General features: G+C 49.6%; 11 protein-coding genes across 11 annotated transcripts; 7 read left to right on the top strand and 4 right to left on the bottom strand.

The window, feature by feature from the left end:
* Positions 1–1,027: 1,027 nt before the first annotated feature.
* On the top strand, positions 1,028–2,209 carry EJ05DRAFT_493519 (uncharacterized protein; the record flags this gene model as incomplete). The annotated part of the gene is made up of 2 exons (XM_033746127.1): positions 1,028–1,532; positions 1,587–2,209. 2 exons carry the CDS (start codon positions 1,028–1,030, stop codon positions 2,207–2,209), a joined length of 1,128 nt encoding a protein of 375 aa, XP_033599564.1.
* Positions 2,210–4,141: 1,932 nt separating this feature from the next.
* EJ05DRAFT_440269 (pectate lyase) lies at positions 4,142–5,008 on the top strand (the record flags this gene model as incomplete). The annotated part of the gene is made up of 2 exons (XM_033741922.1): positions 4,142–4,523; positions 4,608–5,008. 2 exons carry the CDS (start codon positions 4,142–4,144, stop codon positions 5,006–5,008), a joined length of 783 nt encoding a protein of 260 aa, XP_033599563.1.
* A 370-nt stretch (positions 5,009–5,378) lies between these two features.
* Positions 5,379–6,324, bottom strand: EJ05DRAFT_440350 (secreted rhamnogalacturonan acetylesteras-like protein; the record flags this gene model as incomplete). Its single annotated transcript, XM_033741926.1, has 2 exons — positions 5,379–5,887; positions 6,033–6,324. 2 exons carry the CDS (start codon positions 6,322–6,324, stop codon positions 5,379–5,381), a joined length of 801 nt encoding a protein of 266 aa, XP_033599562.1.
* Positions 6,325–7,491: 1,167 nt separating this feature from the next.
* On the bottom strand, positions 7,492–8,706 carry EJ05DRAFT_501645 (uncharacterized protein; the record flags this gene model as incomplete). The annotated part of the gene is made up of 1 exon (XM_033747139.1): positions 7,492–8,706. One exon carries the CDS (start codon positions 8,704–8,706, stop codon positions 7,492–7,494), a length of 1,215 nt encoding a protein of 404 aa, XP_033599561.1.
* Positions 8,707–11,733: 3,027 nt separating this feature from the next.
* EJ05DRAFT_487089 (ADP-ribosylation factor 6) lies at positions 11,734–12,461 on the bottom strand (the record flags this gene model as incomplete). The annotated part of the gene is made up of 2 exons (XM_033745589.1): positions 11,734–12,353; positions 12,413–12,461. The coding sequence occupies 2 exons, from the start codon at positions 12,459–12,461 to the stop codon at positions 11,734–11,736; spliced, it is 669 nt and encodes a 222-aa protein (XP_033599560.1).
* Positions 12,462–12,700: 239 nt separating this feature from the next.
* Positions 12,701–14,824, bottom strand: EJ05DRAFT_511846 (MFS general substrate transporter). Its single transcript, XM_033748273.1, has 2 exons — positions 13,087–14,824; positions 12,701–13,029 (listed from the first exon to the last, which is right to left on the bottom strand). Exons 1-2 carry the CDS (start codon positions 14,441–14,443, stop codon positions 12,833–12,835), a joined length of 1,554 nt encoding a protein of 517 aa, XP_033599559.1. The 5' UTR covers positions 14,444–14,824; the 3' UTR covers positions 12,701–12,832.
* Positions 14,825–15,733: 909 nt separating this feature from the next.
* Positions 15,734–17,496, top strand: EJ05DRAFT_487087 (uncharacterized protein; the record flags this gene model as incomplete). Its single annotated transcript, XM_033745588.1, has 2 exons — positions 15,734–15,911; positions 15,968–17,496. The coding sequence occupies 2 exons, from the start codon at positions 15,734–15,736 to the stop codon at positions 17,494–17,496; spliced, it is 1,707 nt and encodes a 568-aa protein (XP_033599558.1).
* Positions 17,497–20,688: 3,192 nt separating this feature from the next.
* EJ05DRAFT_55843 (uncharacterized protein) lies at positions 20,689–22,483 on the top strand. The gene has a single exon (XM_033749752.1). It carries the CDS (start codon positions 20,913–20,915, stop codon positions 22,113–22,115), a length of 1,203 nt encoding a protein of 400 aa, XP_033599557.1. The 5' UTR covers positions 20,689–20,912; the 3' UTR covers positions 22,116–22,483.
* A 193-nt stretch (positions 22,484–22,676) lies between these two features.
* EJ05DRAFT_511843 (uncharacterized protein) lies at positions 22,677–23,277 on the top strand (the record flags this gene model as incomplete). The annotated part of the gene is made up of 4 exons (XM_033748272.1): positions 22,677–22,741; positions 22,791–22,812; positions 22,867–23,181; positions 23,227–23,277. The coding sequence occupies 4 exons, from the start codon at positions 22,677–22,679 to the stop codon at positions 23,275–23,277; spliced, it is 453 nt and encodes a 150-aa protein (XP_033599556.1).
* Positions 23,278–23,846: 569 nt separating this feature from the next.
* EJ05DRAFT_511842 (kinase-like protein) lies at positions 23,847–25,206 on the top strand. Its single transcript, XM_033748271.1, has 2 exons — positions 23,847–23,969; positions 24,023–25,206. The coding sequence occupies exons 1-2, from the start codon at positions 23,921–23,923 to the stop codon at positions 24,754–24,756; spliced, it is 783 nt and encodes a 260-aa protein (XP_033599555.1). The 5' UTR covers positions 23,847–23,920; the 3' UTR covers positions 24,757–25,206.
* On the top strand, positions 25,201–26,373 carry EJ05DRAFT_55838 (uncharacterized protein). The gene has a single exon (XM_033749751.1). The coding sequence runs from the start codon at positions 25,494–25,496 to the stop codon at positions 26,250–26,252; it is 759 nt and encodes a 252-aa protein (XP_033599554.1). The 5' UTR covers positions 25,201–25,493; the 3' UTR covers positions 26,253–26,373.
* The last annotated feature ends 46 nt before the right edge of the window (positions 26,374–26,419 follow it).

The raw sequence follows: 26,419 nt of genomic DNA, 5'->3' as shown, positions 1-26,419 counted from the left end.
ACAGTGTTATGCGAGCCGATCACAGTATAGATAGAGACACAGCCACGAGCGTGTTGAAGCCTCAAGCCAAGTGTCATCAGATCGAGACGTTCAAAGACTCGCTGCTCGAATACTGCTTGTGTTGTCACAAAGGATGAGGGACCGAGCCAAAAAAAACGGCGAACGCCTGAAGGCAAATTAGGGTAATGTTTCCACTTTTCATAAGATCAACACAGCCACCGCTGTGCGAGTCGACGATCAGTATCGGAGAGCCATAATTCCATAGCCATTGTCCACCATGGGGCTCAAACGTACCTTGGTACAGACTGGCAAATTCTGTAAAAGGCATGATTTCTGACATTTTCCGCTGTTTGGAATCCCTGGACGAAGGAATCTCTTCCCGGACAGACGTTTCAGTTGCTTGTAGTTGTTTGCCTGAGGCTTCAAGACGAGGGATCATCGAGCAGGCGCGCGTGATGACGAGTCGTGTATCTGCTCTTCCATCGCAGAGTGCAAAAGAAGGGAATTGGAAAAAGGATCCAGGTCAAATGCGCAGCCTTAGGTGAGATTGCTGATGATCAATGAGAGTGAGATGGCACTTGACAGTGATGGAAGATTGGACGATGTGGCAATCAGGCATGAAATAGCTTTTCCTCTCCTTGCTCACCCAGTAGGTGGTTCGTGTTCATGTCTGAGCTCTTGAACAAGCACCATGGCAGTGGGGAGTTTGTTTGTCGTATGCACAACAGAGAGACGCCTAGCAGCCAAGTCATCCTTCTCGTTGCTTAAAGATGGAGGGATCCCTAAACTATAATTAATAGACCGCTAGAACCAACCAGCTGGGGCTGGCGATCCGAAGCGCGCGTCGTTCGTCCGCCCGTGCAGTCTGGACTCCTGCGGCTCTTCCCTCTTCTCTTCCCTCTTCCCCACCAACTCCCGGTGAAAGCCCCGACCACCAAGTTTCATTATCCCCAGAGAACTCAGAAAACAACGCGTCCGTGTCTTTTTACATAATTACACACTGCGGGATAATCCTGCCCAATCTGCAATGATCTCATCTAGACGGCCTGTCATTGTCGTCGTCTTTGTCTTTATATTCCTCGTCCTTTTCCAGACGCGTATCTTTCTTGCGACTCCTATTAATGCCAATGGCCCGCTTACAGGAGGCATATCTGGTATACCAGCACCACCAAGCAACCTACCACCAGACAACCTATCCAAAGTCGTTGTCATAGCAAGTACAAAGGACGAAGACACAAGCTGGCTGGAGAAAGACGTTCCAGATGTCAAGAGTGTGATATACAAAGTCGATGACCCAACTGCAGAATTTACAGTTCCCATGAACAAGGGCCACGAGGGTATGGTCTATCTGACATACCTGATCGACAACTATGACAATCTACCGGATGTCATGGCATTCATGCATGCACACAAGATTGCATGGCATAACAATGATCTCTTCGCTTCCGACGCAGCTCAAATGCTCCGTGCTCTCAGTGCACCACACGTAAAGCGTCAGGGTTACTTCAACATGCGCTGTCATTGGGATCCAGGTGCGTTGATATTACATCTTGATTGCTGAAGACACGTCTAAGTTGCCTCCACAGGTTGTCCTGACTGGATGCATCCCTATGACCCATCGAATCGTACAGACATCTCGAAGCCCGAAGAACGCGAACTTGCACTAGCTTTCAAGCAAATATTCCCAAACAGAGACGTTCCTGAGACTATAGCGACACCATGCTGTGCACAGTTCGCTCTGTCCAAGGAGGCTGTCTTGAAGGTTCCCATCGAGAGGCTCGAAGCTTACCGACAATGGATCATCAATACACCACTTCACGATCTGGTGTCTGGGAGAGTTTGGGAATATCTCTGGCACTACATATTCACGGAATACACTCCCGTAGTGTGTCAGGCCATGGACAAATGTTACTGTGACGGCTACGGCGTGTGCTTTGGTGGTGATGAAGCATATAAGAATTTCACCGATCGTTGGAATGATATGCGGCTGATGCAGATATCTCTGAGCTCCTGGACCAAAGAGTTTGAAGAATCGAAAGATGAGATGAGCAAACCGGCAATCGGAGTAAAGGACCAGCTTGAAAGAAAGATCAAGGAGGCCTCCAGAGTTGTATGGGCACAAGTTGCCGAAGCGAAGACCAGAGGTCAAGACCCACAAGCCAGAGCTTTAGACTCCGGTCGGAAGTGGAAACCGGGAGATGGCTACTGAGGCCTGGACCTTGATATTTGTGTCTATTTATACTGATTTACTGGAGTCTTCCTCGTGGAAGCAAGCGCTGCGACCACTATCATTGCAGAGCGACTCATCGTTATCGCGTTATGATCTGAATAAGTAAATAAGCCGGAGAAGTACGTACTTCCAAGTTTCACCGTACCTCTGAATGTCTCCGGTACCAATGACTACTCATTCCACGTTTCGGCTACTCCTCGACGAAGCAGCTTCTCCGAGCCCTACGTACAGGGAATTTTGGACCGCAGTGGAAACAAATGAACGGGGTCCATGCACAGAGCCTCGTACCTCTCAGCTGACGGATTAGGTAACACAATCATGCAGGTGCCTGTTGAAAGCACGACCAGCCCCTAGGCACTGAGGTGACTTATCATCAGAGCTAAGAACACCACTCTGATAGTGGGAACTGCTTTACAGAAAGTAGTATCAAAGCTCAATGAATCGTTAGTCCCCCAGGAACCCCCTTCAGGTGCACCTATCAGGGATTGTATTCCTTGGTCCAGGCACCTGGTTCGTGGGGCGCAAGATCCCACCAATCGTGATAGCTTGCGTAGGTACAGTTGTCGAGTTGTTGGTGTAGAAGTACTGTTCTCTGCTTTTGCGACTCAGATCCTCTACTCACGAGTCACAATGCACAAGGCACCGGCACCAGAGGTACGTGGTTGTATCGTAGAATCCACTCCTCACGACATATCTGAGTCCAGTATCACTCTCCCCACAATTTGAGCACTAGCCGTCGCGAATCGGGACTTGAGTGTCGACTCCACTGCCGACTCTATTTGATTATGTCTGACACATGTGCGCAGACTTCTGATCGCTCATTACGCATAGGTTCTTCTAATCGATATTGCTTTATTCGAACATTCAATGCCCGATGACTACTAAGCACTACAACTATGACAGATACACCCGAGCTGTTTGTAGCTACATGCCTATGATCGAATATAGCAAGAATAACCTGCACCTGCGGGGTGAAGACACCGTATGGCCACGAATCTGGATTTCGTGGTATCACTTGTCACTGCAAGACGTGCCCTTGTTGTCGTGTTGGTCAGTCACTATCGTCGCATCTCCACGACTCTTGCCAGTGTGCATGTCCGACAATATATCCTGCGTCGCTATGTGCGTACACCTCACAATTCGACCCAAGGAAAATTTAGGACTAAGTCTCTTGCCTACGGCTGTTGTTCGAATCGTGTTCCCACTGCAGTGCCGCTGCTGGCGTTCTCGTATAGATTGATCTGGCTTGGAAGTTGTGGTCCCAGACTGTTTCATGTGTCTCCGGTAAATTCCTTGATGCAGAAGCATTACCGGTCTTGGCAAAACCTCTTGTCTCCGCCACTGTCGTCGGTCTTTGCTTTGATGTCTGTCAGATGGAGCCTTATGGACAGTCATGAGTCTCTCTACCAATCTAGTTCGAGTGGATTCACGAGTCTGGAATTTCCGAATATATGCGATATCTCCGCCGTGAAAAGATTAGCCCAGTTTTCATTGTTACGCCACATTCATCTAACTTGGTAACAGATGGAATCTGCTCTGATCCTTATTGCCTTGGATATTGCGACGCCTGCAGACAGCCGTGGAGTGCGGCTCCTTGCATCCCATGTGGCTGCTACATGGAATCTCCGTCATCTTTTTACTTTGTTTAAGGACCACTTTTGTTGATTAAGTCATGTTTGTGGAACAAAGGAGATGATGTGGCATACTGAGGATCGCGAAGTATAAAGGAGCTTCTGATCTTCGTGACATTCGCTTTTCTCTACTCAGCAACCATCACACTCTTTCTACATTTCAATTGAGTTTCGTCTTCAATTCATTCATTATTGTACCCTAGCGGTCTGACCAATCCTTCACTTCACATTTCAACTCAGAGGAAGCATTAAGTCTTATCTTATATCCAACATAGCCATCATGAACTCCAGACTCGCCACTCTCATTCTCTCCCTTTCTGCCATTGTGCTTGCCATCCCCTCTTCTGGCAAAGCCGGCATCACTGCAAACACCCACTCTGTCTTTCAGAAGCGCGCATCCTTCCCCATCCCTGCCTCCAAGGGCAGCGTCACCTACGATGCGGCTAAGGAGATCTCGGGCACGTTTGATGGTGGCCTGAAGACATATGGCCGCGGCGTGACCTGCACTGGCCAGGACGAAGGCGACGACTCCGACGCTGTCTTCATCCTCGCCGACGGGGCCACACTCAAGAATGCCATCATCGGCAGCGATCAGATTGAGGGCGTGCACTGCGAGGGCAGCTGCACTATCGAGAACGTTTGGTGGGCGGCCGTGTGTGAAGGTACACCTCCCTCTCCCCCTTACCATACTATCTCCTCTCCCATCATCCTTCCGTGCCAAGCTATATACTCACCCGTGTCTACAGATGCCCTTTCCCTCAAAGGCGACGGCAACGCTACCATCACCGGCGGCGGCGCAACCGGAGCCTCGGACAAGGTGATCCAGCACAATGGCGCCGGTACCGTCACCATCGACGGCTTCACGGCCGTGGACTTTGGAAAGCTGTACCGCAGCTGTGGCAACTGCAAGAAGTCCGCCGAGCGCCATGTCGTATTGAAGAATGTCTCTGCAACGTCGGGCAAGGTGCTCACCGGCATCAACAGCAACTTTGGCGACACATCTACCATCGACGCAAATACTTGCGTCAGCAGTGTCAAGAAAGTGTGCGTGGAGTACAAAGGCACGACACCCGGCAATGAGCCGACGGAGGTCAGTGACGGGCCGAGTGATGCTTGCATCTACAAGGAGTCGATGTCAGCTTGTTAGAGTGGAGAATAACAGAAGGATTGGGTACGATGAGACTGTCAGGTTTCAAGATGGTAGGGTTCGAGATGGGGGCGCAAGAAAAGAAAGGGGGGGGGTCAGATTCCTGGCGAACGACAGTGGTGAATTTTTTATCTTCTTGTAACTATCATTTATTACTTTTGCAGAAATTTTCATCGGGCTTTGGTACCGTCTCATCTGTCTTCTAAACTGATGCAAAATCCTCACCTACCAAGCACAACGCTACTCAACATATGTATGATTAATTACTCCACAACGCCAGGCTAAGAGATGATAGTTCTGTAAACATAGATTGTTTATTCGGAATTGCAATTCTCATATATACAAATCGGCGTCCATTGTTTGATTCATATCAAATACACGACCCCGGAATACTCGCCGTCGAATTCTTCACATATGCTGCTAATGGATTCGCACTTCCTACACACGCAACCCCTTTCACAAACGCCTTTGCAACCGTATCCGCCCCCGGTCCACTCGTATGAGTATGATCGTTCGGGAAAAACGCATCGACCACACTCTTCCCCTGACTCTGCCAGATATTCGCCGTGTACTGGCCGTGATCGACAAAGCTGCTCTTGGTCGCCGATGCGGCGGCTTTGGAGTATGTTGTGAAGCGGCTCGCGCTGTAGGAGAAGCTGCCACTTTCCCAGGGGTTGTTGGGCGTGGGAGACGAGATGATTACCTTGGCGCCTTTGGAGATGAGTAGTTTGGCGGCGTTCTGGAGGTATGCGGGATATGTCAGCACGGTGACGGTTGCGCCGTTGTAGGTCGAGGTGCATGTTTCCGAGCCGGCGCCCGGGCAGTCGGTGCGGCCGTTGTCGGTTGGGGTGAGGGAGCCGCCGTCGTTGTGGCCAAATTCTGGTGGGTAGGGTTAGGGAGGTAGAGGACTTGGAGACGAGATGATTGGCGAAAACAAGTGATGCCCTCAACCCATTTGTGGACAGTCGTTGATCGCAGTGATGAAGGAATGGAATTGAATGGCTGGAACGGATAGTATACGCACCGATAATGACAATGTCACCGGACTTGACCTTGTCGGCAATGGCCTGGAAGCGACTCTCAACGGTGTAGCTACGCGCAGACCGACCGCCAATAGCACTGTTTACAACAGATATGGAGAGCGAGTAGGGTAAGTAATGGCCCCAGCCTTGAGTGCCGCTACCACCGCCATTCTCCGCCATAGTCGAGTCTCCCGCCAGATACACAACAGGGGCACGCTTCTCAAGAGACCCGCCCGGCGCGGCCAGAGACTCGAGAGCCATGACGGCTGCAACGAAAAGCGTCGACGACCTCATATCTGCTGATGAGACAAGTTTCACCTGAAGACGGGAAAAGAAGAAAACGACCCAGCGATACGGAAAAGAAAGAAATCGCTACTGTCAAGTCATATATAAACTCATATACTGTACCCCACAATACCACCTATAGTGGAGTGCAATATAAGCTTGCATGGCAGTGTTACAAGCAGATAGCCACGTGTAGAAGCGTACAGGTTGCAAGTATATTACGCAACGACTTTCTTGTGCCACGAGGCAGAGATGCCTTTCGTCCGTTCATCTAAGGCTCATCAAGAACGCTTCCTGGGCCACGCGCGCCTGGCAATGTCGGACGCGTGCGTCCGGTGGGTAGAACATCTCGGTGAATGTTGCACGCAGCCTGTCTGAGCGGGCGCACAGCTTACTCGTGGAAGAAACCTTTTTCTTAACGGATAGCGTAGCCTTGCATTGCGGCGATGATCATGATCCGCACTGTGGTCAGAGTTTGTAGGTATCCCGAGGTCGAGGGCGGGTTATATATGCAAAACGACTTTGGGTGGTTGTTCTCCGGATCTTCGGGGCTCGGCTCAGGGTGAAAGGTAGCCAGTTCGGGCTGATTAGCTCCGAATGAGCACTCTTGCCTCCCTTTTCGCCCCAATGCCACAATAGGACCACCTTTCCGAATCCGGTATGTGCGTTTACATGTCAATCCCCAACAAGTCCTGTGACATGTGTATTCATAGTTTGCCGAAATTAAGGTTTCTGTGCCGCGATGTCTAGAGCACATATTAGCGAAAGGTATTAGACTGAAGGAATCTCAGGATTTGACAACCCAGAGATATAAGTAATGCCAAGATCGAGCCGTGACTGGCGTTTATCGTTCACCGGTCGATCATGACAATGTGAAAACCGCTTATGTGATGTGAGATTATGTCTTACGATAGGATTATCGACAGCACGAATCAATCCCCTTGAACTATGTCGAATCATTCGAAATGTATACATTTGGCCATGACCTGGCATCAATGCAAGACTAATACGGTCAAAGGGGCTAGTTAAATGATTATAGTTGGTTTTTAATTTTGCCATTGTGTTTGTATCTAACAGCTATTCGTAAACTCGTGACTTCATAATGTGTATGCCCAAACCCCGTCTAAAATGCGCTAATCAATGATGTCTAATAGCTCTCTGGGTGTGCTTCATTTGTTACACCTTGAGCTGTGCCAAGCGATTTAGAATTATTGCCTTCACATGCTGTTCATATCTTCCGACTTTCTCGAAGCATCCAGTATCATCTGGAGCGTTACAATGTTGAATCATGTCCTCTTTCGATGGAAAGGCACGACCACAGCCGTAATTACACCGGAATAAGCCAAATGCAGCTGTACAGTTTGACATATGAGTATTGAGATGGCCGATGAGAGAGAAATCCCCTCCACACTGGGAGCAGTGATACGGCCGTTGTTCCAATTCGTGGAAGTGATGCTGTAGGTGAAATTCGAACGACTCTTTCCGCGTATACCTACTGGGACATAGCCAGCAGTGGTATGCCGATCCATTAGATGGCGATGGTACTGAATTCTTGACGTCGACGTTCCGTTGGACCTGCTCGTGGTGGGTAGCGGCGAGAGCACGTCCTGCCTGTTGCCGAATCTTGGCCTCTATTACAGAGGGCCATGATATGTGAGCGGATTGGATGGAGATATGAGGTACTGGTGGCGTCGATGTGACAGGTTTCGTGTCTTCAATATACTCCATATCGTATTCGGTGGGCGAATCAATGATTTCGATTGGTTCGATACTCTGCATGACCAAATCTTCCTCGTCGACGTCCCCGTCATCTTCGCTTAACGAATCAGGTTCTGATGGAATCGATGTAGTTGCAGACGACCGCCTTGATTGTATCTTCGAAATGAGCTCATAGCAAGATGTTTCGGGTTTTCGCCGTTGGTGCTCTCTTAGCGAGTGCAGGCGAGCAAAGCGCTTGCCACAACCAAGATGCGCATTCTCATTCTCTCCTTGACATCGGAAAGCGCGTTCGTCGGAATGCAGTTTTTCGTGCCTTCGGCGGTCGTTCTGTCGCTTAAATGGTTTGCTGCAGATACTGCAAAGAATGCGTTCATCGGAGTGTTGGCTGCGATAGTGGTCGAGGTATATGGCCTTCCGTGTAAAAGACTTGTGGCAAACAGGACATTCGTGACTCTTCTCCTTCTTGATAATCACTTCAGACTCCGAAGAAGGAATCAGATTTTTCAGATAGTCGTAGTACACAAGGGACGTACTGTCCACGGCTGTGGGGTGGCTTGTCAGATTCGAAGTGGCGTGCATTGAACGATTGGACGGAGCAATGATCGTATTACTTGTACGCTCCTCTTCTTGAAGATCCAAGATGAAGTCAGAGAGCATCCTCCGCCACCTCATCGAGACCCAGCTGGACACGATGGACATTCATATAGAATGGCCCGGTCCACCAAAGCAGCCATTGCGGACGTGCCTGCGGGTAGTGGCAAGCCTACCGAGGAAAGTTGCAGGTATACTCCTGACTTCAGACAGTGGATTTTGCTTGGCTCAAGTGAGACATGGATACCACGCGTCTTGGAGACAGGCATGTCGATCGCCATAGGATTGTTGTGCTGATGCTGATGCTGATGCAGCGAGAGGGCCCAGCGTCGGCAAAGTGTGCATGGCCAAGCCAGATCTGGCCCAGCGTCGTACAGCTGTCATTGGTGTATATATCGAGGCTAGACTTGATAGCTACTAGCGTCTCCGGCGAGACCGAGACCCAGTATGCTCCAATTTAGTAATTGATCATCAACATCCAACATCCAACATCCATTACATCCAACATGCTTCTCGCCCGCGCCCGTTTACAACGCTCATTGCCTCACAAGTCCTCGACACCATCGTGCGTCCAATCCGCTACTCGTGTGTACCTTGCTTGTTTTCAGACTCGTTCGTTTGATGACATCTCGTCTATACCCACGGAATAGCCGAATGCTGGTGGGAGAGAACTTGTCTAGACAAAAGCCACCGCCAGGACCGACAGAACGGTTTCGGGCAGGATCCAGCTGACTATTGATCGATCATGTAAACTGCATCAGCTCCAGTCCTCCACTTCGTGACCGACTGTTGACTATCGTGAAGCAGCCGGGTTCTAGCAGCACGATCATTCAGCTCCCGCTCACGCCACATGGGCGATCCAATATACCGCCGCAAGCCAACGGCAACCAGGCGGCTTTCTGCTGCCTACTATCAAGTATATCTAGGATTGAACCGCATTTTCCTACGAAACGCCGCCATGAAATCTGTACCTTGTGCACATCCTTGCTAACTCACAGGGTCCGAACATATCAAGCTGAAGACGCGCAATACCACGGCGCCTCTGCCGAAATCCGGAGAACGCGTCGCCACGGATCTTGCTAGCAGCATTTTCTATAAGGATCCTGGTGATATTATCACTTTCCTTTGAGATGAATATATTCTGGTCAGGTCAAAGAATTATCAACAACCAATCCTTCGTTCTCCGCGACCTTCTCTTTCGGGAAACATGCTCGTGCTTCCTCGGGGCGACCTAGCCTCAAAACTTGGGCCATCATTCAGACCCTTGAGTTCGAAACTTCATGTTTTTGTTCATCCATTTCTTGATTGTTGCGCTTTGTTTCAAACCTATACGACCTTGTATTGCATGTTATCTAACGTGTTCACAAGTGTGCCCTCTCATGGCATTGTCCAGCCCCCGGATCACTTATTTTCATTCCTCCTCAAGTTGCTCCGCGCACAAGGAAAATGCGGAATGATCTCCGATCCCTTTTCACGAACGCTGTAGAGCATCGAGTCATTAGCGCGCGTCAGCCGTCAGTTAGTGCCCGCGATTCGGAGTCTTGTTTTTGTGGCTTCCGGAAAAATCTATCATTTCAGCGCGGAGATTCCTTTCCGTGGCTTTAATCTAGACTTTTCTCTCGGGCAAACCATGGTAGGGAGCGTTGTAGCCAATCAAATCCACATAATACCAGGCAAGCCACAGAACCTTCCTACGATTTAGGCCCACTGGCTTCCCAGATATAGCCATTCATCCGCTGTGGATTCGTTTGGTAGATCAGGGCAGTAATCAACCCACATGGGGTTTTTCTCCGAAACACATCATTGCTTGTTGCGTGCGTAGTCGGAAGAGGTTTATTATCACAATGCAGACGGCCGAACCCCTTCAGTACCCACCCAATCTTGGCTTGGCATACTTGCACCTCAAGCATCGAATCGCAACTCTAATTCTCACTAAACTTCTGTAGCAATCTTCAGGGCATCTATCGTCGGTAGCGCCGTTGTAATGTAGAATGTCTTTCCATTTGTGGGAAATGCGCCAGCAACTAGTGTTACTAGCGGTCCGAAGTAGTAATGTTTGATATTCATAGGCATGCCATATATGTCTTTACCGCCCCTATGTGTTTTATCGACTCGGCCACCATTTCACAACATTTGATAGCCATCAAGACAATCGATCGCGCCGAGCTTGAGCCAAAAGCCTCAAACATGAAGAGCTGACATTCCAGGAATGCCTCGGCCGAGTGCATTGAAGGAGGCTCCAGATCGCCATCGCCTCTCCCGAGATGACCTCATGCGCTGCACTGCATTCAACTTGCACTGGATCTCGAAAGCTTTACACACACAGTTCAGCTGTCGATGTAGGAGACCCCTGAAGACGTGGCGGACCGGAACCTTTATATGTGAATGTACACGTGGCTGCCACTATTCAAATACTCGAGAAGGATGGCGTCAATCTAGGCAGGTCCACGGACTGCGCTCCGTGTTGTGGGCTACATTAGACAAAGGTTGAAATCAATGAAACAGCAGGTATCGTGAATGCGTCAAATATAAGATATAAGTCGTCGGTGTGGAAGTACAGCAGATATATGAAATATGCTTTAGTCCTTTAATTGCTTTGTTTATACGTCTGTTGCCTCTCAATGTTCTAGGCACGGCCGAGAAGGGCCTGCTTGCCAGGTTCATTTGCCCAGTGTCTAAAGCCACTGACCAAGCAGGTGCTCATACATACAGGTAGCGGTCAAAGACAGACACTAAAGCTGCAGACATGTTACATGAAGGCGGTGATTACCTTGTTCACTTGTCCGACTGGTCATTCATCAACTCCGACCCATCTAATTCGCTTATTAGTACTCGCGTTTTCCTGTTGTTGTCAGTATATTGTTCAAAATACTTGCTTAAGTGAACCTAATATTACTGGAAGAATGAGAGCTACCGATATGGCCACCAAGAAGCCTGAAGCGTGAATATATTCTACGCCTGAGCGATTTGGTCCGTCACATGTTCAGCATATAATCTTCATTCCGAGCATCAGTCATTAGATTCAGAAATACCTTATGATATGCGCGCTTACATTTGAATGGCCATGTCCAGACACGCCGAAACTCCATGCTTCCCTATATGATCTTCTCACCTCATAACCGGCGGCCGACTCTCTTTATTCCACTTCACCCTACTACACAACCACTCCACAGCCTCCTGAACGCCTGTGCCCGTCAATGCACTACATGGCAATACCCTACTATCCCTCACATTGCCCCCCTTCTCCCCCTCAAACACCTTCCTCACCAGCCCCTCCTTAATCCTCACCACCTCGACACAGTCCTCACGGTCCTGCTTGTTCGCCAACACTAACACCGGCACCCCCTCTGCATCCTCATTCTGTAGCACATCTTCCAGTACCATCCGACACTCGTCCAGCCTCCCGACCGCCTCGCTATCCGCCTCGACGGGACTTAGCGAGGCCAGCTTCGTGACGTCTGCGTCGCCGACATCGGTGCTGTCGATGACGAACACGATTGCGTGGCACGAAGAATAGTAACTCTGCCATAGCCCGCGCAGCGAGTGCTGCCCGCCGACGTCCCAGATCTTGAGGTATAGCTCCGGGCGTGTCACGGTTGCGACGTTCTGACCGACCGTCGGGACGGTCTTGAGGTTGGGATGCAGGGAGTTGGAGTGGTGCGCTTTGATTTGTTCGAGTAGGGTAGTTTTGCCGGCGTTATCGAGACCGAGGAGAAGGATTGAGTATTCTGGTGTGGTTGACGTTAGCGGGTTGGTTGGGATGCGACGTGGTGTTTAGTGGCTTAACCTTCTTTGCTTGTTGCGTAGAGGTAGAGGCCTTTGAAGAGGTGGTACATTCTGCCTCGATAGGGAGATATATGGGGATGTAGTGGGCTAGGCTAGTGGCTGTGTAATACTACATTGCGACAAAGATGATCAGCTCGATGGGTGAGGCCGTAAAGTGCTTTCGAGGTTTATGGGTCAAAGCTTGTTGCTGCCTGAGGCATCAGTAAAAGACGGAATTGGAGGTCGACTGTGAGTTTTGTTTGTGATTTCGACAGCGTCTCTTATACACTGAAACTGTACATGTCTTGAGAAGGAACAGAACGATGTGCTATTGAGATCAATTATCTAACCATGTCCAGTTTTCCAGCTCTTTCAAAAGTATATACAATGGTTATACCTATCACAATCGGGTGCAATTGAATCGGTACCTCGATCTACATGATCACAGCAAGAATCTGAATCCTTTGCTCGCTGCCTCACCCGGGATAGCTGCACCAGAATTGATAGCACCCTCGACATGTTCCCCGCGATCCAATCTCTTATTCAACCGAACAAGGATAAATCTCAGTAGCACTGCCATACAAACGGCTAAAAATAGCGTCGCGCAGTCCACGCTCATTGGAACTACAAGGTCAATTGCTGTGCATATGATTAACTTTGCTTCTCCGAGCCACCAAGACGAGACGGATAACTTACGCTCGCCACTCATTGGCTGTGGATACATATAACTCGCATAGATACTACTGGCGTTCGAAACTGCGTTGACCAATGCTAGTGATGCAGCACGTTTGTCTGGCGGTCGTGGGATACAGTTCGATATCCATGCCAGTTGGACTACGTATCCTGTGTATACACCAGGTAACATGAGCATCATGCTTAGATATCGAGCAGCGGTATTGGTAGTCGCCGCTGCAATGATGAACGCTGCGATGCCAACAAACGCGGGTAGAATAACGTGGTAGAATCGCTCGCCGGTCCGGTCGGCATGCCACGCGTTGACAAATGTACAGATGACCGCCAGAACATAAGGAGGCGATGTAAGAAGAAGCGTTTCCACACGACCGTAGCCGAGAGTCGCGACAACGGTTGGGAAGAAATTCGTCACAGAAGCTGAGGACACGGTGCCAAGGAGCATGACCATCAGGATCCAGACCTTGATGTCGAGGACAGCGAGCTTGAGTCCGTGGAAGAAGCTTTGATCGGAGCTAGACACCCAGTCATCCTCCCCAATGTCTTCCTGTAGGCGCCAGACGGCGAGTTGGCGCTCTTCTTCGGTGAGCCACTTGGTTGTTCGCGGGAAATTGGGTAGGATGAAGAAAGCGGCCGAGGCAATGACGACGGTGATGGCACCTTCGATGATAAACACCCAGCGCCAGGCCCGGAGACCAGCGGTGCCGTCCATGTTACCGGTGATGCCGGCAGTGATGAGACCGCCAAAGGCCCCCGATAGCAAGGATCCAGAATACAAGATTGCAGTGCGGAAGCCGAGTTCCTTGCGCGTGTACCAGGAACTGAGGTAAAAGAGACAACCAGGAAAGTACGCGGCCTCGACGAAACCCAAGAAGAAACGAATGGCAAGAAGGCCGCCATAGTTATGGCATCCGGCTGTAGCGCCCGATACGATGCCCCAGACAACCATGCAAGATGGGAGATAGACGGCGGGAAGACCAATCTTATTGAGAAGAAGATTTGACGGAATCTGCATGAGGATGTAACCCACAAACAATATGCTGACAGTTGTTTGGTATTGAACACTGGTAAGTCTTAGCTCGGTCTGCAGGCCTGCAAGTCGTACTGCGGCGATGTTATTGCGGTCGAGATAGTTCATGATGTACATGAGAATAGCCATTGGCATGAGACGAAGATCAATTTTGCGCTTCAGCTTCTTTTCCAGAGCAATGCGGCCTTCTGGGGTAAGATCTCGCACCAGTGGTGGTGCCTCCATGCCTCTGTCCGGCTTGATGGCTGTTTCTGCGTGAGAGACCTCTTGGACAAACTTGCCGTCTATTTCGCTCGACCCTCGTAGAATGGGTGAGCTGTTGGAGGCAGCCATAGTGGCGCGAATCCACCTGGGCTGGCTACAGACGAAGATTAATTACTCTGCGGTTTATTCAACAAGATATACAGTTGATGGCGTCAGAAGATGTAGCTGGGTAGAAAGGCGAGATACGTACGGTATGAAGTCGCTGAGACGAACGACGACTTAATACAGCGTTGAGCAAGGCAGAGTTTATTGTTCCTTGGCGTACGATCCAGGTAGTTCAGTGCCGTTCCCCACACGTGGACATTACCCTGACCTGTTGAGTGGATTTACCTGGAGCCGGAGCCCATTCATAGCATATCTTCGGTTCCTTTTTGACGGTCGCTGACGACTAAAGCGGCTAAGACGAAAGAATGCTGACATCCCGCCCAATCAAACCCCGATTGTGTGAATGTCAACCACGAAAATGCCGCTATAATATCGGCCCGTAATCCTGGCGCGGTAATGCAGGATGCAGTCATGGAACATGTTGGTTGGTATTCCAAGAACACAATAGAACAACAATCGTTCCTCATCATGATCTTGCTACATTCGTTCAGCACATCGAAGCCAACGTTCAAGAGAAACCGACTCTTCGTGACGCTCTGGCTAAAACCCAAGACGTGACTCGTGAGCGCAGCTGGGGTCGGATATTGTTCCATGCTAGGGGAATACGAGTCGTGATGCTGTGGCTTTGCGGGGTGCAGCGCGGGAACAGGAGAGTGATATAGCGTCCTCCCCTGTTGCTGTGCCGCATGACAGCAGTAGGTTTCAGTCTGTTGAGAACACCCTATTAACCAAATATTGATCAGACTGCAGGTATTCAGTGCGTTGCGCGCTGTGTGTTGCTGCTGTAGCTCTGATCGGAGAATCCGTAGTGCCTTTGCTATCTGCTATCTGGATCTATCGAAGCACAGGCACCCAAAGGATCTATATGTAATGATTGGGACCGATTCGGCGTTCGTGACGTTCGCGGTTTCATGCTAATCCGAATAAGAGGGTCAGGGATATCTGTTGCTTGTTGGCTGTCTATCTGCAGGGACGGTAGTTGGTGGCTGGCCATTTAGCCGAAATATCGCCGATTAAAAGCCTAGAAGATTAGATCAGATTAGATTAGATGACTCCATTCTGTTCATGTGGGGCTCTAATTTCGAGTCAAGCTTCATCTTTTTCGTGTAAGCACTCTCCAAACCGTGAGCAGGTCCATTCTGTTCAGTACCAATATTCATAACTGGTAAATTACTCAGATTACGTTTGCGTAGCAGATCTCCTCACTTCCCCGACCACATCTTAGTGCTCTTCCATCAGTTCAAGTCCGCAGACATGCCGCATGCGACTCTGCCCTCGCCGGGCTTCCAGGCTTTGATATTATGCGGACCAGGTGCTTCCCTTAATACCTTCACTTCAAGTCCAGAAGACTTTCCCAAGGCCTTGGTGCCAGTCGCGAATCGGCCCATGGTGTGGTACTCCATAGAATGGTGCATACGCATGGGGGTTACAGGTGCAATATGGACCTGAAGAACTTCTCTGGCCGAAGAACGCTGACGTGATTCTCAGATATCACTCTTGTAACCCCACCCGAGTCTGAAGCTGCCATAAGCGCGGCTCTTTCGCAAAACCCTCACCTCACCTCTCTCATATCGCATAAGCCCGATATACTAGCACCCAAGGACCTGACACTGACTACTGGAACCGCTGAGATGTTTCGGCTACCTGAGGTACAAGCTGCCATAACAAGCGACTTCATAGTACTCCCATGCGACTTGGTATGTGAGCTTGATGGGAGCGATCTTGTGGAGCAATGGATGGTCCAAGAGGCCGGACTAGGCGCCGCGACTGGAGGGTCAGGAATGCCAATGGGCTATGGTGGTGAGAAACATGGCAGAAGAGGGGGTCTAGGGGTATGGTATAACACTAAAGGAGAAGGAAGCATCAAAGGGGAGGAGACAGACTTCATAGCAACTGCCCCGCTACCGAAGCCCCTTGTAGCATCACCGTCAGCATCTCTCCGGCAAGATCTCGCGAATTTAGTCTATACCCTTCCGACAGATACCCTCAAAGACATTATAGAAGAAAAGAAATGCCTCCCGATAAGGCATGCTCTCGTCAAGAAACACGCCAAAACACGAATGCTCACGACCTACCGTGACGCCCACATTTACTTCCTCCCCTTTTGGGTCCTTGAAATGATTAAAAACAACGAGAAGTTTGACAGTATCGCTGAAGACGTTCTCGGCTGGTGGGCTAAAGCGGGATGGCAAGATGGTCTAAGTGAGAAGCTCGGTTTGGACAACATATTCCACCGTCCCAGCAGCGCTGATGGAGAAGAAAGCTTCGGCGCCGGCGGCCCGATTTCTGAACAGGTCGACCTCACGAACCTCATCAGTACCTGGATCCCTTCCCAAGACGCCCCTGTCGCTCCGAAATCTTTTGCATCCCGCGTCTCTGGCGCCCCTCAGACACTACAAAAGTCCTCAGTAACAATCCCCCCTATCCTTGCCTACGTTCAGCCGCAAGACTCCGCTTTGCCCCTGATCCGCCGTGTAGACACTGCGCACCTACTCCTCAGCATCTCCCTCCGCCTTGCGAAACTACCCTCGATTGCGGAGGCAGGTAAGGACGCGTCGCCCTTCGCGCATATCGCCAAGATTGCACACGAAGAGGCAATCCCGCAGCGATGCACAGTTGCGCGCGAGACATGTCTTGTCGCGGAGAACGTCACCGTCGAAGAGAAATGCAATGTCAAAGAGAGCGTTATCGGTGCCGGGTGTAAGATCGGGTCCGGCGCGCGATTGATGCGATGCTTGCTGATGGATGGGGCTGAGGTAGGCGAGAACTGCCAGCTCACGGGGTGTATCCTCGGACGAAGATGCAAGGTCGAGGGCGGGCCTGCAAAGGCTGATGAGAAGACTGTGCTGAAAGATTGTGAGGTGCAGGACGGGTTTGTAGTAGAATGGGGGACAGAGAGTAAAGATGAGAAGTTCATGCGCTTTGAAGGGTTGAGCGATGATGGAGAACTGGAAGGGGGATTTGATGACGACGATGGTTATGATGATGAAGATGGTGATGATATCGGCCTTTCATGACGTTGACATCACATATAGCATGGCGATGAGCCTGAGCGACGTCGTCGCCGAAGACAAAGCGAACATAAGTTTCAAGCGTAGCAAGCGTATCATTCCTTCCACACCCTCTAAGGTTCAGTCCTCTATGCGACACACGCTCTGCCATCGGTCATGTTCCTCATCGTACCTATTGCTGGTATGCTCTCGTTAGGCTTGCACCTACACCTATATTGCTAAAGGAGTGTTTGGCTTCAACCATCGTCTCCGTGGCTGTCCAAATGCTGGCACGGATCCTTCACTTCGCTTCCATCATCAGGAACAAGGTTTCTCCCTGTTGCCTAGCTGCTTTTCTGAGTGCCAGGCAGCCATCGGTGCGTGTGCGTCACTCTCTGTTCACTTTACGGAAGTCCGTGCCCAATAGGCAACGTCACCGCCCAGCTCACGATCCTGCCATGGAGCCCAGAAGTCTCAAGCAAGGGATCATTCAGATGGAACTTCCTGTCAGCACGCTAAGAAATGCCGTTAGGGATGTATTCGGATTGACAGGGACATCATACATGGATATTTTCTGGTATAGGTCGGAAGCTGCAAAGGATCTGGACAGATTGGAAAATAGGACACTATAGAACTAGAATTCTCGAAGAAAATGTATTCATCTTTTCTTATGCCAAATCTACATGAGTGAACGCTTAGCATGTCTATACTTGTTCCTAACACACCGAACTCTAACCACAATCTAGTCATTGTATAGAAACATCTTCTCTTCTTCACTACAACGACAATAAGTGTATAATCTTCTGTCTCACTAGTTGCGATAGGGCTTCTAGGTCGTCTCGAGGCCTAGCTTCCATGAAACTAATTTACGGAACCTTGGTCAAGCCTAGCTCCGCCGCATCTATAACCAAACAGAGTAAGATCTGATGGACTATCAATTCTTTCCCAATGCACTTCCGTCGTTGTCATCTCCCACAACTGCTTACTTTCTAGTTTTCGATGCGGTTTATGATAACACTGGACACTATCTCGTTGCTTCTAGCCAGTATCGGGTCACCTAGCGCTCACTCCTAAGGCCATTCAACGACAACGATGATCAAGATACATTCTATGCTAATAGCCTAATCACTATGGCGCCACAATTGGACCCCTGCTGCTAAAGATAATACCTTCGTTGGCATGAGCGCTTCATGGTCTTGGAAGAAACTAGAACACGCCTCTCGAATGCTCTGTATATTTGAAGAATGCAGGCATACATATTTAGATCATTTTGCTCTCCAGAAATCCGAGTTTGCAGGGTACTTTGAGCGTCGTATTGTCTAGGTGTGTATGCATGATGCATCATCTCAGCACTAAATTTACACATCGCTCGTTATATTATTGCTCCGGGTCCATTTGCTTGCCTATGTAAGACGATCGTAGCTTAAGTATGCTGAGGAATCGTCCACGAGGCAGCGACGTCACGAGTCATGGACTCGGCTCGACGAGTCAGGTCGATATGATGGCTGAGCGATCCTAAACGTTGCAAGGGGGTTGCCTGCTCATTGAGGAGAAGAGGACAGTTGTCGGACATTGGTCATAAAATGTTTGTGTTTGAGTGCCTGAGGCATTCTGGACGTTGTAAATTGCGGTATCACGTGGTTATGACTCAGCCTCAAATTCTCCACTGTAATGGAAATCTCTTGTCGCGATTAACAGCTTCATGCTTTCCTTTGTTTACACACTAGATCACGATATAAGTGTCAATTATTCATATTACTATGTTCAGACGTACCATATGTGTATCGACTGCCTCATAAACTCTAGAGCAAACAACTCTACTTCGTGAGGTGACAAGCACCTAAATATGTTCATTCGAGCTCGCAGCCTACAAGCACCTTACTTGAAACATCACTTCTTGTATATCTCTATCTTGGGAGAAGTACTAATTGCAGTCTCATGCCTCGCTCAGTCTCCTGCTTCCATGCGTTGACTTCGAGCTGGATGCACCTGTCCGTTTGCGGCCAGGATCGTAAGAGACAAGAGCGACCGCGACGATCTTTGAGTACGGGCCCGTCGAATTGAAGGGCGGGATTCGTAATTTATCAAGCGCAACATACCCATATTTCCTTCTTCTGATACGTTCGTCCCCGTTTTATAATTCCCTAACGTTGCGTTTGTATGCATGAGTCCAGCTCAGCGCAACGCAATATTCGCGTATGACAGTAGGCTGTGCGAGTGACAGCAGTGACTCATATTGGGTATTCAAATCGTTCAGCTATCTCATCCTACAGTGACGCTGAACATAAAGTCGTACTGTTCTCCTTCTTAGCTCTTGGCTAAAACCATGGCCTCGGTCATCTTCTTTCGTGCCTTGGGAGGAATACGGTCGCCACGTAAGTAAACCTCGTCTTCGATTTCTTAGTTCAGTTTCGTGCGAGGATTTATTGCTATAGAAAGCGCGACTTGTACCTTATTGCTAGTACAAATATGCCTAGTGTTCTCTTCGCCTGTATGTACTTCGAACTGAGATATATCTTCATTCTTTTTCTGGGATAAGATCGGGTCGACTTTGCTGCTGTTGGTAATGGCCTTCCCTTTCTTTCTTGAATCGAGTCTCACCTGTGTTTCATAACGATATTGTCTTTCTGCTCCTGACTTCCCTCGCAATGCCTATCCTTGTGAGCAGGTAAAGACTGTTGTTCCGGCTGGGGGATATCTGCTTGGAGAATATATTCGCAGATCCACTGGTCTTGAACATTTCTTTGTAGGGTCTTTTTCATTCATTGTTACGTTCGTCTTTCATTATCTGAGCTTATTATCCACTCTTCTTTTCATCTGGATGACAATGACGTCCCTCGTAGCTCTGAACAATTCTAGTCTCTGTGCAAAATCCCTTTGCAGTTCCTCTATTTTCATCAGTTGGAGACACTTATTGGCTATCATCTTACAACTCACATTTAGAAGGTCATGCCTAGATGTTATCGAGGTATCCACGGTTCTTCGTGAAAATTGAGTATGTATTCTTCTACTTCGACGAGAGGAAGCGTGTCATGTAGACCCTTCCCATCAAAGTGGACTTCTAGCATCCACAGCCGCAAAGTCGGAACCTCCCTTTTAGATGAATTCGACTGGAAAATCGAGGAAGTCGAAGAGTTGAAAAGCTTAAAGTAGCTATCAGGCTACTATCTCGCAATAGATTTATGCCTTCAGGGTCGCATAGTAACGAGCCGCATATAATGCAGCTCCAACTGCGAGCTATGACCCGCTAGGGGGTTTCCTAGATTGACATTTACTCGAGAACGATTTCACGTAACACTGACCTCCGCGAAAACGTCGCAACCGCAATCCTCCGGCCGTCTCTTAGCTTCGCGCAAGCTGCATCACTTTCTAAGCTCACATATCACCATCGGAGACCTCGAACACTTTTGACACTGTTGTTCATCGACTAAATCTCTCACAAGATGGATCGCCAACTTCCTTTCAGACAGTTTCCCAATCAAGCAGTACCTTTAACCGGCTTGTCCTCAAGATATTCAAGATCTGGAGCCCCTGTTCGATCATTTCCGCCTCCCTTTCCCCGTGTAGCAGTGGACGCTGTTGATTTGCGTCAGACCCGGTGGCATATGGCCACCCAACAAGCATCACTTCTGCGGGCCACAGGGCTTGTGCATGCAATGCAGGTTGAACAGGTGGCTCAACGTCTCTTCGTTCTTCTTCAAGCCTCAGGCGCACACTTCGACTCTATCCCACAAGTTCAAGCGATATCACATGCAGAAGCAAGAACAATCTGGGCCCAGCATCCACCCCAAAACCAGAGAGTAGAGCCCTCAGACACGAGCTCAGATCAGCCGGTCTCGCAGCCCGAAGAAGCTACAGACACCCCAGATACTCCCACGGCACCCCGGCTTAGCTTCTCAACTCTCACTATAAATGAAAACCGTCCGGTAACGCCCACCACAGCTGAGTTTGCACCTTTCGTTCCTGGCCCCTTACCCATTCCGGAGGCTACCACCCCTGAGTCGGAGGAGACGGACGAGGAATCCGACAATATCCTTGAGCTCAGACACTGGATGGAATGGGAAACTTCAATCCGAGTCTACACCGCTCCAGATCCCATTCATACCTACACCGAGCTCCGTGCTGCGCTCCTAGAGCACTGCAACATGACGCACGTCACATACACAACAGTACCACTGATTGTTCCGCCGATTCGCGCACTCAGCGGCGCCGGTACCTTCCTGTTCGCCGATGGTGTTTTCACCAATGGAGCTGGCCTGTTCGCGTTTTTCTCACAAGACTCGAACATGGTTTGGTGCCATTGGGCACATCAGCCGTTGAGATTCCCGTCGATGAGATCGATGGTGGAGGGGATGGAGGACCAGGGAAAGATATCTAGGGTGGAGGAGTGGGCGACTGGTTGCTTGGACTATACAAAGGTGTGGTCGATAGCGCTCAAGGCCTTCGACGTCGCAAGGATGGGAGAGGAGGGAGGCGCGGACGGGGCCTGGCCACACACATTGTGGTATGGGGAGGGAGAGGGGTGGAACATGTTGCCGCCGGGAGGATACTTCCGGGTCATTGACCCAATAGTATACCCAGGGTTCACCCTTAACAGTGAGGGACACGACTTCCTAAAGGGGACTAGTGTCCCCACGGTTAAATAGCTTCGACTGAGTCTCACAGACTTAGTTCTCTACACACTTTACAATACATTTGAATGCCTTCAAATACATCATTCACACTTCTTCGAATAAAGACGGGTAATCCCTAACTCTGGGGATGACCATGACGAACGAGGTCAGGGCTCAAGAAATCAGACAAGTCTAGCTTTGCTACATCTACGGCGAATATATCCTCTACTCTCCACTCAGCCACTTTTTCCGCAACTGCCTGCTCTCCTGATGTGAATTCGGGTTTTGCTATCGACCAGTCTTCTACTATCAACCAACATCGGATTACGAACAGCTCTCTAACCGTTAACCAATACCTAACCGGAAATACCACGTCAGAGCTTCTGGCAATTCATGCCGATGATGACGAAGACACATTCGAAGAGTTAAGAGCTGATGTATCAATCGACGGTATCGTGAAGCCAAATCCCAACCTTCTCGATTATCAAAGCATGAACCCACACATTCCACTGGGTACCCCGCCTTGGCCAGACAAAGCGCTACCTAAGCTAGTTGACGTCAATACGTACATGCTTACTCGCATGCAAAAGCGCCATGACAAAATTCAACCTGCTCAATAGCGATACGGGTCAATTTTGCCTGGTCAATGTGACCCTAATGTGATCATACAGCATTTCAGAGAGGATATTGCCGCTAAGTTCAATTCAGAAGAGTGACCAGACCTTGCCTTGTAAGCGCATCACACGATGGTGTGTTACCCCTCGCCATTCTAACTCTGGCACAGCTTCGCATCACAAGCTTTGAAATCGCACCCTGCGGGCTGAACGTCAAAATCGCCTTGGGCCAGAGAATCTGGCCCACCAATTTCCCGCACATGCCAAAAGAGCCCGACGACCCCAAGTTTCAAGAATGGAAGAAGAACGCAGCTCACGGTGGGAAGAAGAACGCAGCTCACGGTGGGAAGAAGAACGCAGCTCACGGTGGGAAGAAGAACGCAGCTCACGGTGGGAAGAAGAACGCAGCTCATGGTGGGAAGAAGAACGCAGCTCATGGTGGGAAGAAGAACGCAGCTCATGGTGGGAAGAAGACCGCAGAAAGCGTACGATGTCTATTTATATACCAACCTCTCAGGTAATGATTATAGGTTGATAGGACGAAGGACAATTTGATGCACGTTGAGCGCCATACCATGTGAGCCTATACAACGAAGTTTGGAATCTTGCTGCATTCGAATAGCACTGCTTCGTCCAGGATGGTGACTTGGATAGAAATCGTTGTAGCAATGGGGAGTTGTCAGGAGCCCCTCGCTTCCTTCCTCACTGCATGCTCTTTCCCGGATCTTTCCTTCGACCATCATTATAACTAAGTACCTTCTCTCATTAGTACGTCCGCGAGGGAATTATATGTTTTCGTAAAAGCTTCGCCGCGGTTACTATCCTTAATATATCGAGCCTCCATAGTATTAGTGCCGTCATCATTAATTCGATCCGGGATTCTTATAGCTAAATGAGTAGTAATATCCGTGCCTACTATTGCATTCGGGGCGATGCTATTTGGGTGCACTTCACCCTGGCCTGCAGTCTCAAATAACGAAGTGGTAAAATTTGACTTGTATTTTGACCGGGCTGCACTTGCAGAGGTCACGTTGCAGAGAGGTGGTTTTGCCTGAAATAGTGTAGCGGCGCTGATAACGTAATCGTCTCACGTCATCCGCGAATCAAGCTCCCCTCGTATGTATCCACCCAATTGCAATGTAGTCAGTTGAGAGACCCTGACTTGAGAACCTTGACCAATTCATTTGGCATTTCGGCGCAAACTTGGAAATTTGAGTTGAAGATATGCTAGCGCTAGCACAGGATGAAGGACATGATGCTGTGGGCGGACAAAGTGAGTCCGTCATAGGAATGTTATGGAATGTGGCAGATCTAATCCAATTCTAGAGAGTTCGATACTCCACGCGATACAAGATCGGACCGTTACGCTTTATTCTGGATCTGTCGTTTTAAAGAAGGGCAGACGACTTAAATTAGATGAAAAGTATGCTCTCGAATTTGCAGCACACATTAACCTACCTGTTCCCCAGGTATATAATGCACAGAAAGATTCTGGGGAAGGAGAAACTAGCTTATGGATGGAGTACATTCATGGCGATAGACTTGACCTTGTATGGCCGAGTATGACAGAATGCGAGAAAGATCATATTTGTAATCAGTTACGAGAAATCCTTGAGACAATGCGATCTGCTCCATCGACTAATAGACGTATTGGATCCTGCTCAGACGGATCCGCACGAGATTTACGTCAATACTCTGATTATAGCGGAGGACCTTTTTTGGACGAAGCAAGCTTTAACCTATTCTACTGTGACCTTGTTCAGACGACCCCGAGTCCCGTGCTCGAAGCATTACACCAACAACTTCGCACTGATCATCGCATCGTTTTTTCACATTGCGACCTCTCACAGCATAATATTTTAGTAAAGAATGGGAAGATTACAGGCTTGCTTGATTGGGAATATGCCGGTTGGTATCCTGAGCACTGGGAATATATCAAACTTTTCGACAGACCTTCGAAACATGTAGACTGGAAGAATCGGGCAAGACAAATCTTTCCTCAGTCTTACAGCCTTGAACTGGTATGCCATCAAGCTATTACTCGATGGCAGCGACCGTAATCTAACTAAGGCTCATCACGAGCAGAGAGGTGGAACTTGCATTAAATTTGAATGCTGTCTCCAGAGAAGTGGAGGCTGCTCAGTTAACTATAGTAGATCTCGAGCGGCGTTTGGACAAGGCGCTGAAGGACAAGGAATTCTATCGCCATAGATTAGCTATTTCAGAAATTCGAGAAAAGACTGGAGGCACAAAAGGCATCTAGGTCGGCAATAATGGCTTCATTCGCAATGGCTGCACTTAGCGGTGATATGGCGTACCGCTATCTGCTCGGCGAAGGCGGGCATCTGGTCGAGAAGGCGTTCCAAGACAGCCAGAGCGGGCCCTTGGGCTTAAAGACAATGGAATGCCGGGCCAAGATGATCAAGCATACCATTGACTTTATCGCTCTTGAAGCCTTGGACTTTGTCCAAATGGACCACCCCGATTCGAATGGCAGGCTCCTGAATTCGGTACCAGGCACGAAAGACTTTGCGCCTTGCGCAATCAAATCCTAGCTGGTACCGCCACACCTGCCTCCTGGGCAGAGTTTAACCACAGATGCGCCCTCCTATACATGGAAATCAAGAGCCGCGCCCAGTTCCTCGCCGGCACACCGTACGTCATGAACACGCCAAAAGTTGCCGAAACAATCTTCCCCGTCATGATATTCCTCGATGAAGGGTACAAGCTCTCCGAAGTAGACCAGATGGGCATCTATGCGAACTAGTTCACGCCGCAGTGGCAGCCCTTTGTCTACATGGTCGGCGACAAGCACCAGACAGGCGTCTCAACCAAGCAAACGCGCGACAACGCAAACTTCGCCGAAAACGCAGCCCACTCGATGATGGCCCGCCTCATGGACTGCGGTTTCGCATACTCTCAACTCCTTACCTCCGAACGCTCCTGCGAAGCCATTGTGAAACCCATCAGTAAAGCCTGCTACGGCGGCCTCATGAAAGCATCTGGCCGGCGTGACCCTCCCAAGGACCCCAACGGCCCATGCTACGTCGCCCTCCTTCAGCACGTATTCAACCTGCCGAGCCCGCACAACGTCGTCTTCATCAACGCCGCCACATCCCCCGCGACACTCGTTAGCAAAAGCCTGCTCAACACCGACTCCCTCCGCATCGAGCTCTCCATTGCCAAAGCCCTCCTCCGCAGTACCACGGCCGGCTTTAGCACCGGCATCAGCGCCGCCGACATCCTGCATATCAGCCCCTACGCTGCACACAAAGCCCTCGCCAGCAAGACATTCCAGCGTCTAGACCCGCGCCTCCAGGCCACCACCATCGTCGCATTCGACCGGCCAGGCTTCATGAAGGAGCACAGCCGGATCATCGTTGCGCCGACGCGCACGCAGTACGGCCTCGTTGTTGTCGGGAATATGTCGCATTTATTGCGCAGTGGGGCTTTTCGCGGCCGTCATTCGCTCTCTGTGCTAAACTATGGGCGGAAGTGCGCGGGGGCTGTGGTGGAGTTTGATATGCAGCAGATCGCTGGGCTGGCGGAGCTTTGATCCATTTGAATGCCTCTTAGTTTTGCTTTGCTTGGCTGTTGTATAGGACCTATGTAGCATAGATAAGTAACATGGTACAGAAGCATATATAAATAGATGAAATAGAGGAAACAGATCATAGATAAGAAATCCGCCTCCCTGGAATTCCGCCCCCCTAAATCCAACTC

The sequence above is a fragment of the Pseudovirgaria hyperparasitica genome (genome assembly GCF_010093815.1).
Source record: "Pseudovirgaria hyperparasitica strain CBS 121739 unplaced genomic scaffold EJ05scaffold_10, whole genome shotgun sequence".
NCBI lineage: Eukaryota > Fungi > Ascomycota > Dothideomycetes > Acrospermales > Acrospermaceae > Pseudovirgaria > Pseudovirgaria hyperparasitica.
The sequence above is the reverse complement of the archived record's forward strand: the minus strand, read 5'-3'. Positions and strand labels throughout refer to the sequence as shown.

Bases quoted from the DNA above. Each gene is read 5' to 3' on its own strand.
- EJ05DRAFT_55843 (XM_033749752.1), top strand. From the start codon at position 20,913: ATGGATCGCCAACTTCCTTTCAGACAGTTTCCCAATCAAGCAGTACCT.
- EJ05DRAFT_511842 (XM_033748271.1), top strand. From the start codon at position 23,921: ATGCTAGCGCTAGCACAGGATGAAGGACATGATGCTGTGGGCGGACAA. The intron at 23,970-24,022 runs GTGAGTCCGTCA...ATCCAATTCTAG, and splicing joins TGATGCTGTGGGCGGACAAA to AGAGTTCGATACTCCACGCG.
- EJ05DRAFT_511846 (XM_033748273.1), bottom strand. From the start codon at position 14,443: ATGGCTGCCTCCAACAGCTCACCCATTCTACGAGGGTCGAGCGAAATA. The intron at 13,030-13,086 runs GTAAGTTATCCG...TCATATGCACAG, and splicing joins ACAGCCAATGAGTGGCGAGC to CAATTGACCTTGTAGTTCCA.
- EJ05DRAFT_55838 (XM_033749751.1), top strand. From the start codon at position 25,494: ATGGTCGGCGACAAGCACCAGACAGGCGTCTCAACCAAGCAAACGCGC.